The sequence below is a fragment of the Ceratotherium simum genome, chromosome 22, assembly GCF_057802395.1.
Source record: "Ceratotherium simum simum isolate JZ-2026a chromosome 22, ASM5780239v1, whole genome shotgun sequence".
NCBI lineage: Eukaryota > Metazoa > Chordata > Mammalia > Perissodactyla > Rhinocerotidae > Ceratotherium > Ceratotherium simum.
The window spans coordinates 42,864,989-42,877,170 of NC_141921.1; the positions used below are offsets into that span (position 1 = coordinate 42,864,989).

Below are 12,182 nucleotides of genomic sequence, written 5' to 3' on the forward strand. Positions count from 1 at the left end.
GGACGGGTTTGACGTTGCGGGGCGGAGCGCTGGGCCCAGAGCTCTCAAAAGGGGCCCAAGCAGGAGGTGAAATGTCTTCTGAGACAAAACAGCCCCAGTGCCAAGCCTCTCGGCCTTCGGCTTCCTCCTTCCCCAGGGCCAGCCGGCGGGAGGCGGGCGGAGGCGCGGGGCAGGAAGCCAGCCTGAGGGGTACCTACCTACTGGCTGCAGAGCTGCACCTCCACGGCGGCCGGCCGCTGCTCCCTGCGCTTCGTTTCCAAAGCCTTGTATCTACACAAGGCGCCCGGACAGACGTGACCATGCCATCTGTCCCCACCCCAGGCCACAGCACTGGGGGCTTGATGGAGCCGAGTGCTCCTTGGCAGGAGTGTCGCGCTGTTTTTCTGGGTTTAGCTAAATGCTGTGTGAAGGTTAAAGGGAGACAGGGAGGGTGAGCGGGAGAGGAGACGGGGGAGGAAGCGAGAGCGAGACATACTCTCCTGGGAGCACACTCATCCATTTAAGGAAGGAGAGCTCATCACACTCCACACCAGGTCTATATACAGTAACGTGAGGTCTTCTCCTCCGGGATCAGAATGTCGCCCCTTCGGCACTGAGGATAAAACCCTCCAGCTCTGGGTGAGCAGCTCACGAAACCTGCCTCAGGGAAGGGACTGAACCAGGGAGCCAGGAGCTGCCACCCACCAGGCCCACCTGCAGGGCTGCCCAGGCGTCCCCCCAACGTCCCCTCCCGGCCCTCCCCAGGGCTCACATGGCACAGCCTTAGCCAAGACCCACCTCCCGGGCATGGGGTGCCGTGAGCAAACAGGGGGCCACAGGCAGGAATTAAATAGTGGCAACTTGTATTTATTACAATTATATACAGTCATATCTTATGTTCTGAAACGTATACCTGATCACACAAATGAACATGTGTTTCTGGGTAGGAAGGACAGAAGGGAAGGCCCCGATGCCTGGCTCCTACGTGGGAGCGAGAACCATGTCTCGCCACAGGGGTAGCCGAGCCACGACGCAGCGAGGACGGTCGCAAGTGCAGTGTGATTTCATGTGGGAGGACGACAGGGCACTGTGGGGCGGGGCTGGGACAGGCACACAAGGGCGCCATCAGTCGGGCAGGACCTGGCTCTGGGGCCTTGGGAGGCCCTCGCTGAGAGAGGAGCACAGGGCGGTGGCTTTTGGAAACACAAGACGGCCCCCTTGGCCCCTGGTGAGAGTGAGTGAAGGAGCCGTGGGGCAGGGGAGGGAGGTGGGACAGCAGACACCAGATCAACGCAGCTCTTCCTCCACTGAGGGTCAGGAGTCAGGTAATAAAACCACCTCTTGTCATGCATGGTGTTAGGTTAGCTAAGACGCTCAGCAGAAACACCCTGGACAAGACATCTGTCCAGGGGACAGGGCTGAGGGGGGCTTGAGCCCAGAGAAGTCAGCGCCCTCAGCCTGACATGAGAACAAAGTCAAGACCCATCTGTCTGGGGCTGAGCTGAGGAAGTGGCAGGCCGGGCTGGTGTTCAGGCAAGAGGAGGCAAGTGGACAGAAATGCGACCCCACGCACAGGGCCCAGGCCCCAGAGAAGCTGTGACAGCTCTGCTCCCTACCCAGCTCAAGGCCTCCCTCCCAGAGCCAGAGGAGGAGCCAGGGCCTGGCCACGTCCCAGAGGCTGGACTCCCCATAGGGCCTAGTCCCGCTCGCTCTCATTGCTGGCGCCCTCAGGCCGCCGCAGCTTCTCCACCTGCTCGTTGATCTGCCCGTCCCCACCCCGGCGGTCCTCCCTCTGCACCCCTAGGCAGTCCTCCCTCTGCACCCCCAGGCAGTCCTCTTCGTCCACGTGGCTCACGTCCTCATCTTCCTCGTCCTCCTCGTCCTCCCTCTTCTCCTCCTCGCCCTGCACCTCCATCCTCACCTGGCCCTTGACGTCCACCACCCCCTCGCCCTCCTCCTGGGGGCCCAGCAGGTGGTACGTGGCCGTGGAGCCCTCGGGGCTGTGGCCCTCCTTCACGGGTGAGGATGACGTGGACTCATTGCTGACGGGCGAGATGTCACTGCTGCTGTGGTGGTTCACAGCAGCCGGGCTAGAGGGTGATGGTGACTTGACTGGGATCTGCCAGGAAGGAATCTTTGGGGCCGATGGGGACGGCGGGAACTGTCTCCTGGCAGACAAGGAAGAAGATGGCAGAGTTGGTGACAGCATTCCTGGGGCTCCCATCCTTGGCAGAGCCACACCCTCCCCTGATCCCAAGCACTCAGCAACAGTGAGCAGCTCCCCCGGGGCCACGGAGGAGGGGACAAAACTGAGCTTTGCCACCCATTCCTACTCCCCTCCCTCCCCTGCCTCTCAGGAACTAGGCCTCTTAGCTGGCAGGAGGTTGGAGCCGCTGAGACAGAAGCCAGAGGTGCACTGTGCTGCCCAGAGTGCCCCGCCCCACTCAGAGGGCCTCCCAGGCCCTCCCTGCCCTAGGCCAGGCCCTCCCTCCTTGGCAGGTGCTGGACAGCCAGCCCTGAGAGGGCCTGCCTTGCCCTAGAGCCCACTCCCTCCTGGTCCTTAGCACCGGCCCAGCCTCGAGTCCCTGGAGAGGGAATGGGTGAGGGCAGGGACCCAGAAGGGGAACTGGGACTGAGCCAGAGGGCTGGGGACCCAAGACACCTGAGCCTCAACTCTCACTTGTCTATGGCCTGGGCCAAAGGTGAGGGGGGCCAGGCACTGGCCTTGGGGTCAGAAACATCACAACCAGAAGGGTAACACTGGTACACGTTGCTGGAAAACCTCTGAGCCGAACACTTGAGGAGCTAGCTCTCCACTCCTGTTTCTGCCATGGGCCCTGGGCCAGCAGCCAGCCCAGACCAAAGTCATTCCAAGAGGGACCTGGGAGGTCAGGTCTACTTGGCAATAGCTTGGAAATCAAGCTCTAGGGAAGGCAGGTCCACCTTTGCCTGAGCCACGAGGACAAAGGCCTGCTCCCTCCCGGGCTGTCCCCGCACCGTCCCACCAGCACTGGTCCTGGGACAGCTCTTCCCCCTCAGATCCCACTGCATGGACTGCACACAGCAAAGGCGTCACGGATGCCAACAAGAAATTCAGTTTGCAGTTTTCTTGACTCCAACTCTGTCACCCCGGCCTCAAAGGCCCTTGTCTCCTAAGTTCAGAAACACAAAGGATTTCTCCTACTGACAACTCTCTGGCTGTCCCCCAGCTCGGTCACACTTCTCTTAAGACCACATTCTTTTCTTCAGAGAGGACCTGGAAGTAGGTGGCCTGGAGAACTGGGTCCTCTAGTTGGGGCCACAAGACCCCTTCAGCCCCCTATCCTCGACCCCAAGTGAAGGGCCACTCTGTGCCTTCGTACCGCCTCACCCAGCCCCCACTAAAGCCCCGCCTGCAGAGAAACCAGAGCCCGAGCAAGGCGTCGTGGGGCGCCCTGCAGGTGAGGTGACCCATCGCCCTGGTGTCCCAGGACTGAGCTCTTCCTGGGACACAGGACTTTCAGTTTTAAAATCAGGAGGATCCCGGGCAAGCCAGGACAAGCTGGTCACCCTCCATTCATCAGGGCTGCACTGCTGCCAGCGGCCTCCTCTGCCGGGCTCACAGAAGGTGCTGTCATGGCAGAGGGACAGCAGTGGGAGACCAAAGAAGCTGGGGGTTGGGGGACAGGCACTGCTTCTGCCTCCACCTTGAATTGTAGAACCCTTCCAACAAGTCCCTCTGTGGGGACCTTCTCTGGGAATAAGCTGTGACTGAGAGGTCCAGCGGGGCTCAGGACGGAGGAGATGGCCCTGTCGGGAGCTCTGTTTGAGGATGGGGACATTCTCCTCGGCTCAAGGTCCTATGATTTGGCTCCAGCTGTCCTTGACCAAGGCTTGACAGGGCCAAGGAACTATTTGTACTTCAAAATTCTTGTGGGCACTGCAGACTGTCCTCCTGGAGCGGGGAGAGAGGGAGGGGGCCTACTGGGGAGAGAAAGTAGAAGCTCAAAAGACTCCAAATCAATGCCTGATATCACCAGCTCAATCAGGACTGGACAGACAGGGGCCCCTCAGAGAGACGCACCCCCTCCCACAACGCAGACGGGCCTCAGGGCTCCCAGGCTCCAGTTCCCGGCTGGGAGCAGAACAGAAGCCTGAGCCTTCTCTCCTCCTACCGATTCAAGAGAAGCCCTTTCAAGGAGTTGATTTCCGACTTGAGTTCATTGATATTCTGGGACTCCAGCATCCAGTTGGTAGATGTGGTGGCCTGAAAGTCAAAACACAGGGGAACAAGCATTCAAGTGGTGCCTGCCTCCGCCCCGCGGGCTCAGACAGCCAGGGCGGCAGGAGGGGCTGCGGTCAGGACGCTGGGTACAAGCGGCAGCACCTGGGAGCATTCTGCGTCCTGTGTGCAGCCTGGCGACCCCTTGGGACAGTTCTGCCACTGCCCATTCAGGGGTCTGCCTGCCTGGGTCTCTCTGCTTAAATGATGATACCCTAAAAACAAACATTCTCACAACGCTGACTGTTCGGATATCTGACAATATTAAGGAGTCATGAGGTGTAATAATGGTATTCTGGTGACGTAAAATAAAACAACAACAATAATAAAAGAGCCCTTATCCTTTAGAGATACAAACTGAAGTGTCTGCAGTATGAAACGATATGCTGCCTGGGATGTGCTTCAAAATAACCTGGGGGTAGGGGTGCGGGCAGACAGGAGGCAGTGGTCCCGGTGCGCTGCAGCTGTGTGACGGGAGCATGTGGCCCACTGTGCACCCCCTCCACTTCCGTGTGGTTTGAAATGTTCCATTAAAACAAAACAAGTAAGGGCCGGCCCAGTGGCTTAGCGGTTAAGTGCGTGCACTCCGCTACTGGCAGTCCGGGTTCAGATCCCGGGCGCGCACCGACGCACCGCTTCTCCGGCCATGCTGAAGCCATGTCCCACATACAGCAACTAGAAGGATGTGCAACTATGACATGCAACTATCTACTGGGGCTTTGGGGAAGAAAAAAAAGAAGGAGGAGGATTGGCAATAGATGATAGCTCAGAGCCGGTCTTCCTCAGCAAAAAGAGGAGGATTAGCATGGATGTTAGCTCAGGGCTGATCTCCCTCACAAAAAAAAAAAAAAAAACAAATAAGTAAATTCCATCTCTTCATCAACTCCTCCCTCCACCTAAGGCCCTCTCCCTGCAGAGACAATCATGCCACACACAGAAGTGAACCCTGGGGCTGAGACAGGTAGCCAACTCGACCGACAGGTACCGGAGCCTGGGAGCTGCCTTGGAGGATCAGGCAGACATCTGAGCACCCGCCTAGCCCATTTCCCAGCTTGAATCTCAAGCAGGCCCACAAGACAGGCTTCACCCAGTGTGTACTTTCCCATGCAGCTCTGCTTGGAGACCTGTGGCTCCCAGCTCTGGAAGGTCAGGTCCCGGCCATGCCCCACTGTCTGCAACGCCACGACCTACAGGCCCCGCCACCCGTCCACAGCCATTCTTCTGGGATGACTCTGAAGGCTTAGCACAGAGATGGAAGCTGTCCTAGGACTTCAATTCCTTCCCTGAGGAGGGCCCACGGAGGACACGGCCACAGTACCCCCAAACACCATCCTTCCATGCACACCTTTCCCCTTTGAATTTGACAGTTTTCCAAATAAACTTCAGAGAACCACATCTTTCTTTGGCAACTCTTGTTGAGACAGATGGAGCCGAAGTCCCCCAGAGGGTAGTTGCCAGTGGTCGAGTGGCCTGTGAAGTGTTTATGGGCCAATTTCAGGTGTGATGGCCTCAGGTGTGTGGGCCTGCATCATTCAGGCTGGAGGCCACCTCGAGGTGGCTTCAAGTGCAGATTAATCATGCAAGGCCCCCACTTCCCCGACACCACTACCCCAGCCTGACACAGAAAACCTGAGCCGTAAGTAAACCCGATCCATAAGTTCAGGAGAATGTGGGGAGCCCCAGGCTGGCACAGGGGAGGGGCCCTGCTGCCGGCCTCTGACATGGGATGGGGGCTGCTTGGGGCCCCACCCAGGCGAGACCTCAGCCGGGCACATCTTTGCAGGGAGAAGGTCCTCAGAGGGGGCTGCAGGTCTCAGGAAGGAAAACCTAGGCAGTCTTGGAGCGAGTGCCCACAAATACCCGGCGCCCTCACACACATCCCCTCGGGGTCCCCACTCCAGACCACCAGACAGCGCAGATCCAGGAGCCACTGTTCTGGCTTCTCTGAGACCTTGAAAGCTATAGCAGCCCATTAACAAGGGAGCAATTTCCACTCACCGGCCTACAAAGGACTCAAATTTCCAAACGCATATAGTGCCAGATGCCAGGATTTAGAAATAAAATCTGACATCTGGGGCTTTTTAGCCAGTCTCTTTAAAAAACAGTTGTAGAAAACTCCCAGCCTTCAGTTTTATGTAGGTTTTTTAATTACTTAACGCTCTTCTTTTTAATTTTTTACAGTGCTGCAGTAGGAGTTTGGAAGCCAGATACAAAAACTTACATTACAGCTGAGAAAACACAGCTCTGAGTCTTTGGTTTATGGGGTAACTGAAGTCTTCACACACGTGAGTTTAGATACCAAACCAGCGAGCCCCACTTCAGTGTAGGACAGAATGAGAGAGGTGGGGACTGGTGGGGAGGCATCAGAAAAAAAGCACAAGAAACTCAGAGGTGGCTCTCAACCGCCAAGCGCGATTCTGAGACCCCTCTCCTCAAAACGCAACATGTGGTCTTAATCTTAATGCTTAAGGTCTGAAAACAGTTTTCTAATTTCCGGAATGGCTTCTGGCCATTGGCAGGCCACCACTCCAAAAGATAATAGAGGGGAGTTGGCAGGGCTGTAACCCTGCCTTCCCAGCTGTTTTATGGCCGCCGGGCGGCGGGGAGTGTGCAAGGCCGTGGCTGGAGGTGGCCACTGACAACCACAGCCAACTGAGGAAGTGCAGGCAGCACCTCTGTGTGTGGGGTAACCGAGGAGGGGATTCTCAAGGACTTTCTTCATAGGAGGCACCCCAGATTCCATGGAAATGGAAAGATTCCGATTTTGCTGGGTTCTGCAAATGCAAAAGATTTGAGGGCTGGCTCACATCTCATTGTGCCCTGGGGTAGGGCTTCCCCTGGGAGAGCCACTCAGAGTGAGATCCTTCACAGCACGGGCTACATGGAAGCTGCCACAAAACAGAGCGAGAGAAGGGGATGGAGCGGAGAAGACAGTGGACGTCCTGGAGCCACAGGACCACTGTCTCCTTGGACCACCATCCAAGACAGTGCCTCAAGAATGACCCTGTCACACACCCACAGAACCCAGACCACAGCCCGAAATCCTGGGAGCGACCAGAGCCAGCCACTGTTCTAAGCAAGTAAACAGACGCTGAAGGAGGAACCATTATAGCTCCATTTTACAGACAAGGAAACTAACACTTAGAGAGATTAAGTAACATGCCTGTGGTGACACAGCTAGTGTGTGGCAGAGGAGGATTTTGACCCAGGCAGTCTGATCCCAGGGTCTGATATTGCCAAGAATGCTTCAGACATGGGAAGTGACGCATGGAAATTGCCCCAGTCAATCCCAGTCAGTTCTACACTCCTTTAGGGGTTACATGATCCCTGAGTCCCAGGTTTAGAGAACCTACCATTGCAGCAGAGCCCAGCCCAGTGCCTTGGCACACCTCCCACCCTGTTCCCTGGGATGGTTCTTGGCAATGCTGTGACCTGTCACCTTGCCTGTGACCTGTCACCTAACGTGCAGGTGGAGACCATTCTGTGTCTACACTGAATGCCTCCAGAGCTGGGGTGTGTGCTGTCACAGGAGGGCCACAGGCAGAGAGCTGCTTTTCCTCCCTCCTGCTGGGAGGTGACACAGAGACAAAAAGGACAGCCTCTATCACTGAATGCCATGCCACTCGCACGGTGACTGCCTCCTCTCTCTACAAGGAAAGTGTGGGCCCTGACTGTGCATCAGTGTGAGAAAAGGCAAAGTCAGACCCCACAGAATGCAGCAAACTGGACACAAAGGACGAAAGCAGAGAGCCGTGCAGGGCAGACCCGGACCTGGAGGGACCAGAGGGTTGAGGACAAGTACCTTGGCTGTGGCCAGTTCATGGGCGAGCTCCTGGACCTTCTGCTGTTGCTGAATCAGCAGCTCCTGGACCGAGGCTAAAGTCATCTGTAACTGAGTCACTGGGAAGAAAGAGTAGTCACATCTCGGTTAAATGATACACACAGATGCTTCCTTCTCTCGTCCACACACCTTAAGCTGCTGCATCTAATTTATCTGTAGACAACCCCCACCCCCACAATCCACGTAATTGATCTGCACTCTGGGTAATCCACCTGCACGGCATCTAACCTCTAGTATTTCTACTTTATCTTCCTTTTGTGTCGTTGTCCGTGGTCAACAGTATATCCGTCCAAAACCTCTCCCCTCTAATTATATCTGCTTATGATTTGCTTGGCTCTTCCAACTTCTGTAACGTCTACATCCCTCATCTCACGGGCCTCACTGTGTCTTTGTGGGACTCGTAGAAAGTCTCCCATCCTGGGAGAGACACATCTCGGGTCTCCACAATACCCAGGAGTGGTTAAAAACTGCAAATCTCGTTTCCCCACTGCTCCTTCCTGCCCTCCCCACCCAACCCAAGGTGGCTGGAGCTCCCCAGTGTCATGTGACCTTGCCCGGGCCTTGGGGCCACCACTACCGGAGGGTTTCTGAGGGCTTCGCAAATGCGCCCCAGAGGGACAGACTCCTGCCTGGGACAGCCAGCTCTCTTGCTTGCCTGAGTTTTTAGATTCAGAGCCTCCATCTAGTAAACAAGTTTATAAAGGAGAAAAGCCACCTCTAGTGCGACAGGTCCCAGCTAATCTGGGCCATCGTTGGGGCGCTGGGTAATGAACGCAAGCCCCATGGAGTCGATGACAGAGGAGGTGGCCGGGGTCCCGGGAGCCACAGTAATTACAGCCTCTCTTGACCCTGTGTTGCATTCTTAGAGAGAAGGGGGGAAATCGCTGAAAACCCCCCTGAAAACCTCATAGAAGCAGAAATTAAAAATGAACTTTACAGCCCTTAGAAAGGCTGTCATTTTATTCCCCTTATTAATATTCTGAGGTTGGGAGCCTTTCCGTAAAAACATAATTAATTGAGGCCGCGCCGACAGTAAACAAGCAATTTCAAATTAAACCGAAATGACGGCGGCTTCATTTGCAAATGTGAACAGATTCTCAGAGCAGATAAATGAAGTCACCACATAAAGTGGAGACGGGGTGGAGAGGGGAGGGGGCAGAGAAGGGGCTGCTCGGAGAAGGCTTTGAGGGGTGACTTGATGGAGTCATTAATCTTTACCTGTCTGTGCCACGCTGCCACTCAGCTCCGAGAGACTCGCCTCCATCCTCTCCAGTTGCTTCCTGTCCTCTCGGCCGCCCATGATGAGGGGGAGCAGGTATTTCTACAAGAAGCAGGGTGGGTGTGAGGAATGGGTAGGTACTTGGGGTTATTCTCCAACAATCTCTCAAACTCTGCCGACCAACTTTCTGTCACCCCTGGGTTTTGGAAACCCTACGCAAACAGCCTAAATGAGCAAGATATTCAAAAGTTATGGGACTTCGATTACAACCACTTGAAAATTCTGTCTGAATAAGGGGACAAGGACCAGGGAGTGGGGACGCAAAAAGTCAATATGATCTATTGTGGTGCAGAACTCTTTGGTTCTGTTTTTTTAGTTTTCTTAATGGTGCTATATATAATATTTCTGTAACAAAAAATATTTAAAATTCTATTTTAAAAGTTGTAAGATAAAAATGTAGAAGCTTATATAAGAAAGTGATACCACTGGTGGTCTCCAAGGAGGAATGGGAGGAAAGCTTTGTACTGTACACTTTTTTGAACCTTTAACATTTTGAACCATGTGAATGAATTATCCATTCAGAAGTAAATGAATAAAATTAAATTAAAAAAATTATTCGAGAAATTAGATGAAAATCCACAACAGATTTCTGGGACCTTTGGTTCTTTTACTAGGGGATAATATATGGACATTCTGAGGCTGTCGAAAGAAGTCACTTCAGTCTTTTTCTAAAGTAAGCCTTGAATCCTCAGAACAAGCTTCCTTTGGGTAACAGCCAAATACAATCAAATTCCCCCAGAACTGAGGCACAGGGGCAGAAGGGAGAGGAAGGGGCAGAACTAGAAGAAACTGAGCATAGGGAAAAAGGAAGCTGATGCTGCAGGGCAACCAAACAAGGGGGCCCAGAATGCGAGGAACCCAGACTAGGGTAATCTGAGGGTCTTGGAACATTCAGGAAGAAGGCAGGCGAGGCATGGCTGGTAACTGGTTGCCTGCTTTACGGTATAAAGGGGTGGAAGGTGGGCAGCAGGGTGTCCACGGGGAGAGCGGGATGAAAGAACGCATGCTCTGAACTCCAAAAGCTCAGGACTTTGCACCCTCCCATTTCAGGAGCATGAGACCAGTTGCCAACCTCAGTGGGATGGCACTGGAGGCAGCACAGGCCTGGCAGGTGTGATAACCAGCAGGTGTGACCAAAGGAGAACTTTGGTTCCTACTCCATTTGGGGCCCAGAGAGGAAAAAAGACAGCAACATCTCCATTAAGCTTCCTTATTGGGGAAGGAAGAGGAGGTCTCTCACAGGGGTTTGTGGGAGAGCTCATTTCAAGAGCCACTCTAAGTGAGGATCATTACTTAGCATACGTATAGGAGCATTCTCTATTTTGCAAAGTGCTTTCCAACCACCATGTGAGTTATTACCCACAGCTGAGCCGAAACTCATCAAATGTAGCCGTACTTCCAGGGTGAAAATTTCCTAAGTATAAAAGTCGAAATAAAAATAGTAACAAAATAACGAAGTAACGAAATAAAAATTTCATTTGAGATCAGAAATGCCAAGAAGCACACACACTACCCCAGCCTAAATCTTTACCTATTTATAAAACAAGAGGACAGCTTCTTACCTCTTTTTTTTTTAATTTAAAGAAACTATTAGCAGATAGTTTAGAGATTCTCTTGTCACCATTGTGACTGATCTTCCAACGTCTCTCTTCTTTTTTAAAGCAGAGAGTGACGATCAGAGGTTCGTGGAAACAACTGATGATATCTCTGCTTTGCTCCAAGGGCAGCTACGCTCTCCATTTCTTTTTCTTTTTTTTTGTGAGGAAGATCAGCCCTGAGCTAACATCCATGCTAATCTTCCTCTTTTTGCTGAGGAAGACCGGTTCTGAGCTAACATCTATTGCCACTACTCCTCCTTTTTTTTCCCCCCAAAGCCCCAGTAGATAGTTGTATGTCATAGTTGCACATCCTTCTAGTGGCTGTATGTGGGACGCCACCTCAGCATGGCTGGATAAGCGGTGCGTCAGTGCGCGCCCGGGATCTGAACCTGGGCCTCCAGTAGCGGAGCGCACGCACTTAACCGCTAAGCCACGGGGCCGGCTCGCTCTCCGTTTCTATCAGATCACAGCCCATTGGAGGCTGGCCGTGTGACGATTAGGTACTGCTTAGGAGAGCTGGGACATTAATTTGAGAATTTTGACTTAGCATTTTATTCTTCTTGGTGATTGTATGCAGTTAAGTACTGGAAATAAGCTTTCAGCACACAAGGTAAGGGAATGCATCAGGTCAGAGGGAGAAGTCCCAGGACCCAGAACATGTTGCTTCTAGATTTCTAACATGGAAATTTCCAGCTCTAAGAATAGATGTTAAACTGAAAAAATATTCTGCTACAACTCTGTCATTAGCTTTTGCACTAAGTCAAAAACTAAGAATCCCAGAGTGCAATGTTTAAACATGTTTCACGTACTAAAAGTTACAACAGTGAGTCTGGGTATTCATTCAGCTTCTTTTAAAAAAACCTCCAAATAAGGGGCGGAGCTACAGGCGGCAGCAGAAGGAAGGAGGCTTCTCTCCAGGACCAGAGAGTAAGCCCTCTGGCCACTGTTTCATCTTGCCTCTGGGGACCTACCCGGGCTATGCATCTTCTAGAAAAGACTCATTTGCTTTAGATCAAAGATAGTGTCTGGTGGTTAGTTATCTCGAATCAAGGAAGTAAATGTTCACCTTGTGGTTGCAGTTCTGTTGTAAGCAATGAACTCTGGGATCCTGACAGCTGACTATAAATTCTGGGAAAAATCCTAGATTTATATGGATGCCAACAAAATATACAGGAGACAAAAAGTAGATCCCATAAACATGATTATCCTGGATTCTCAAAGCTA

General features: G+C 53.2%; 1 protein-coding gene across 1 annotated transcript in view; it reads right to left on the bottom strand.

Annotated features, from left to right (window-relative positions):
* Positions 1-825: 825 nt before the first annotated feature.
* PEX14 (peroxisomal biogenesis factor 14) overlaps positions 826-12,182 on the bottom strand; it is a 135,630-nt gene continuing 124,273 nt past the window's right edge. The window contains exons 6-9 of the mRNA XM_004425570.3: positions 9,300-9,402; positions 8,043-8,140; positions 4,134-4,225; positions 826-2,147 (exon numbers count right to left, since the gene is read on the bottom strand). Coding sequence (XP_004425627.2) covers positions 1,676-2,147; positions 4,134-4,225; positions 8,043-8,140; positions 9,300-9,402 — 765 coding nt within the window. The 3' untranslated portion in view covers positions 826-1,675. The remainder of the gene's footprint in view (positions 2,148-4,133; positions 4,226-8,042; positions 8,141-9,299; positions 9,403-12,182) is intronic.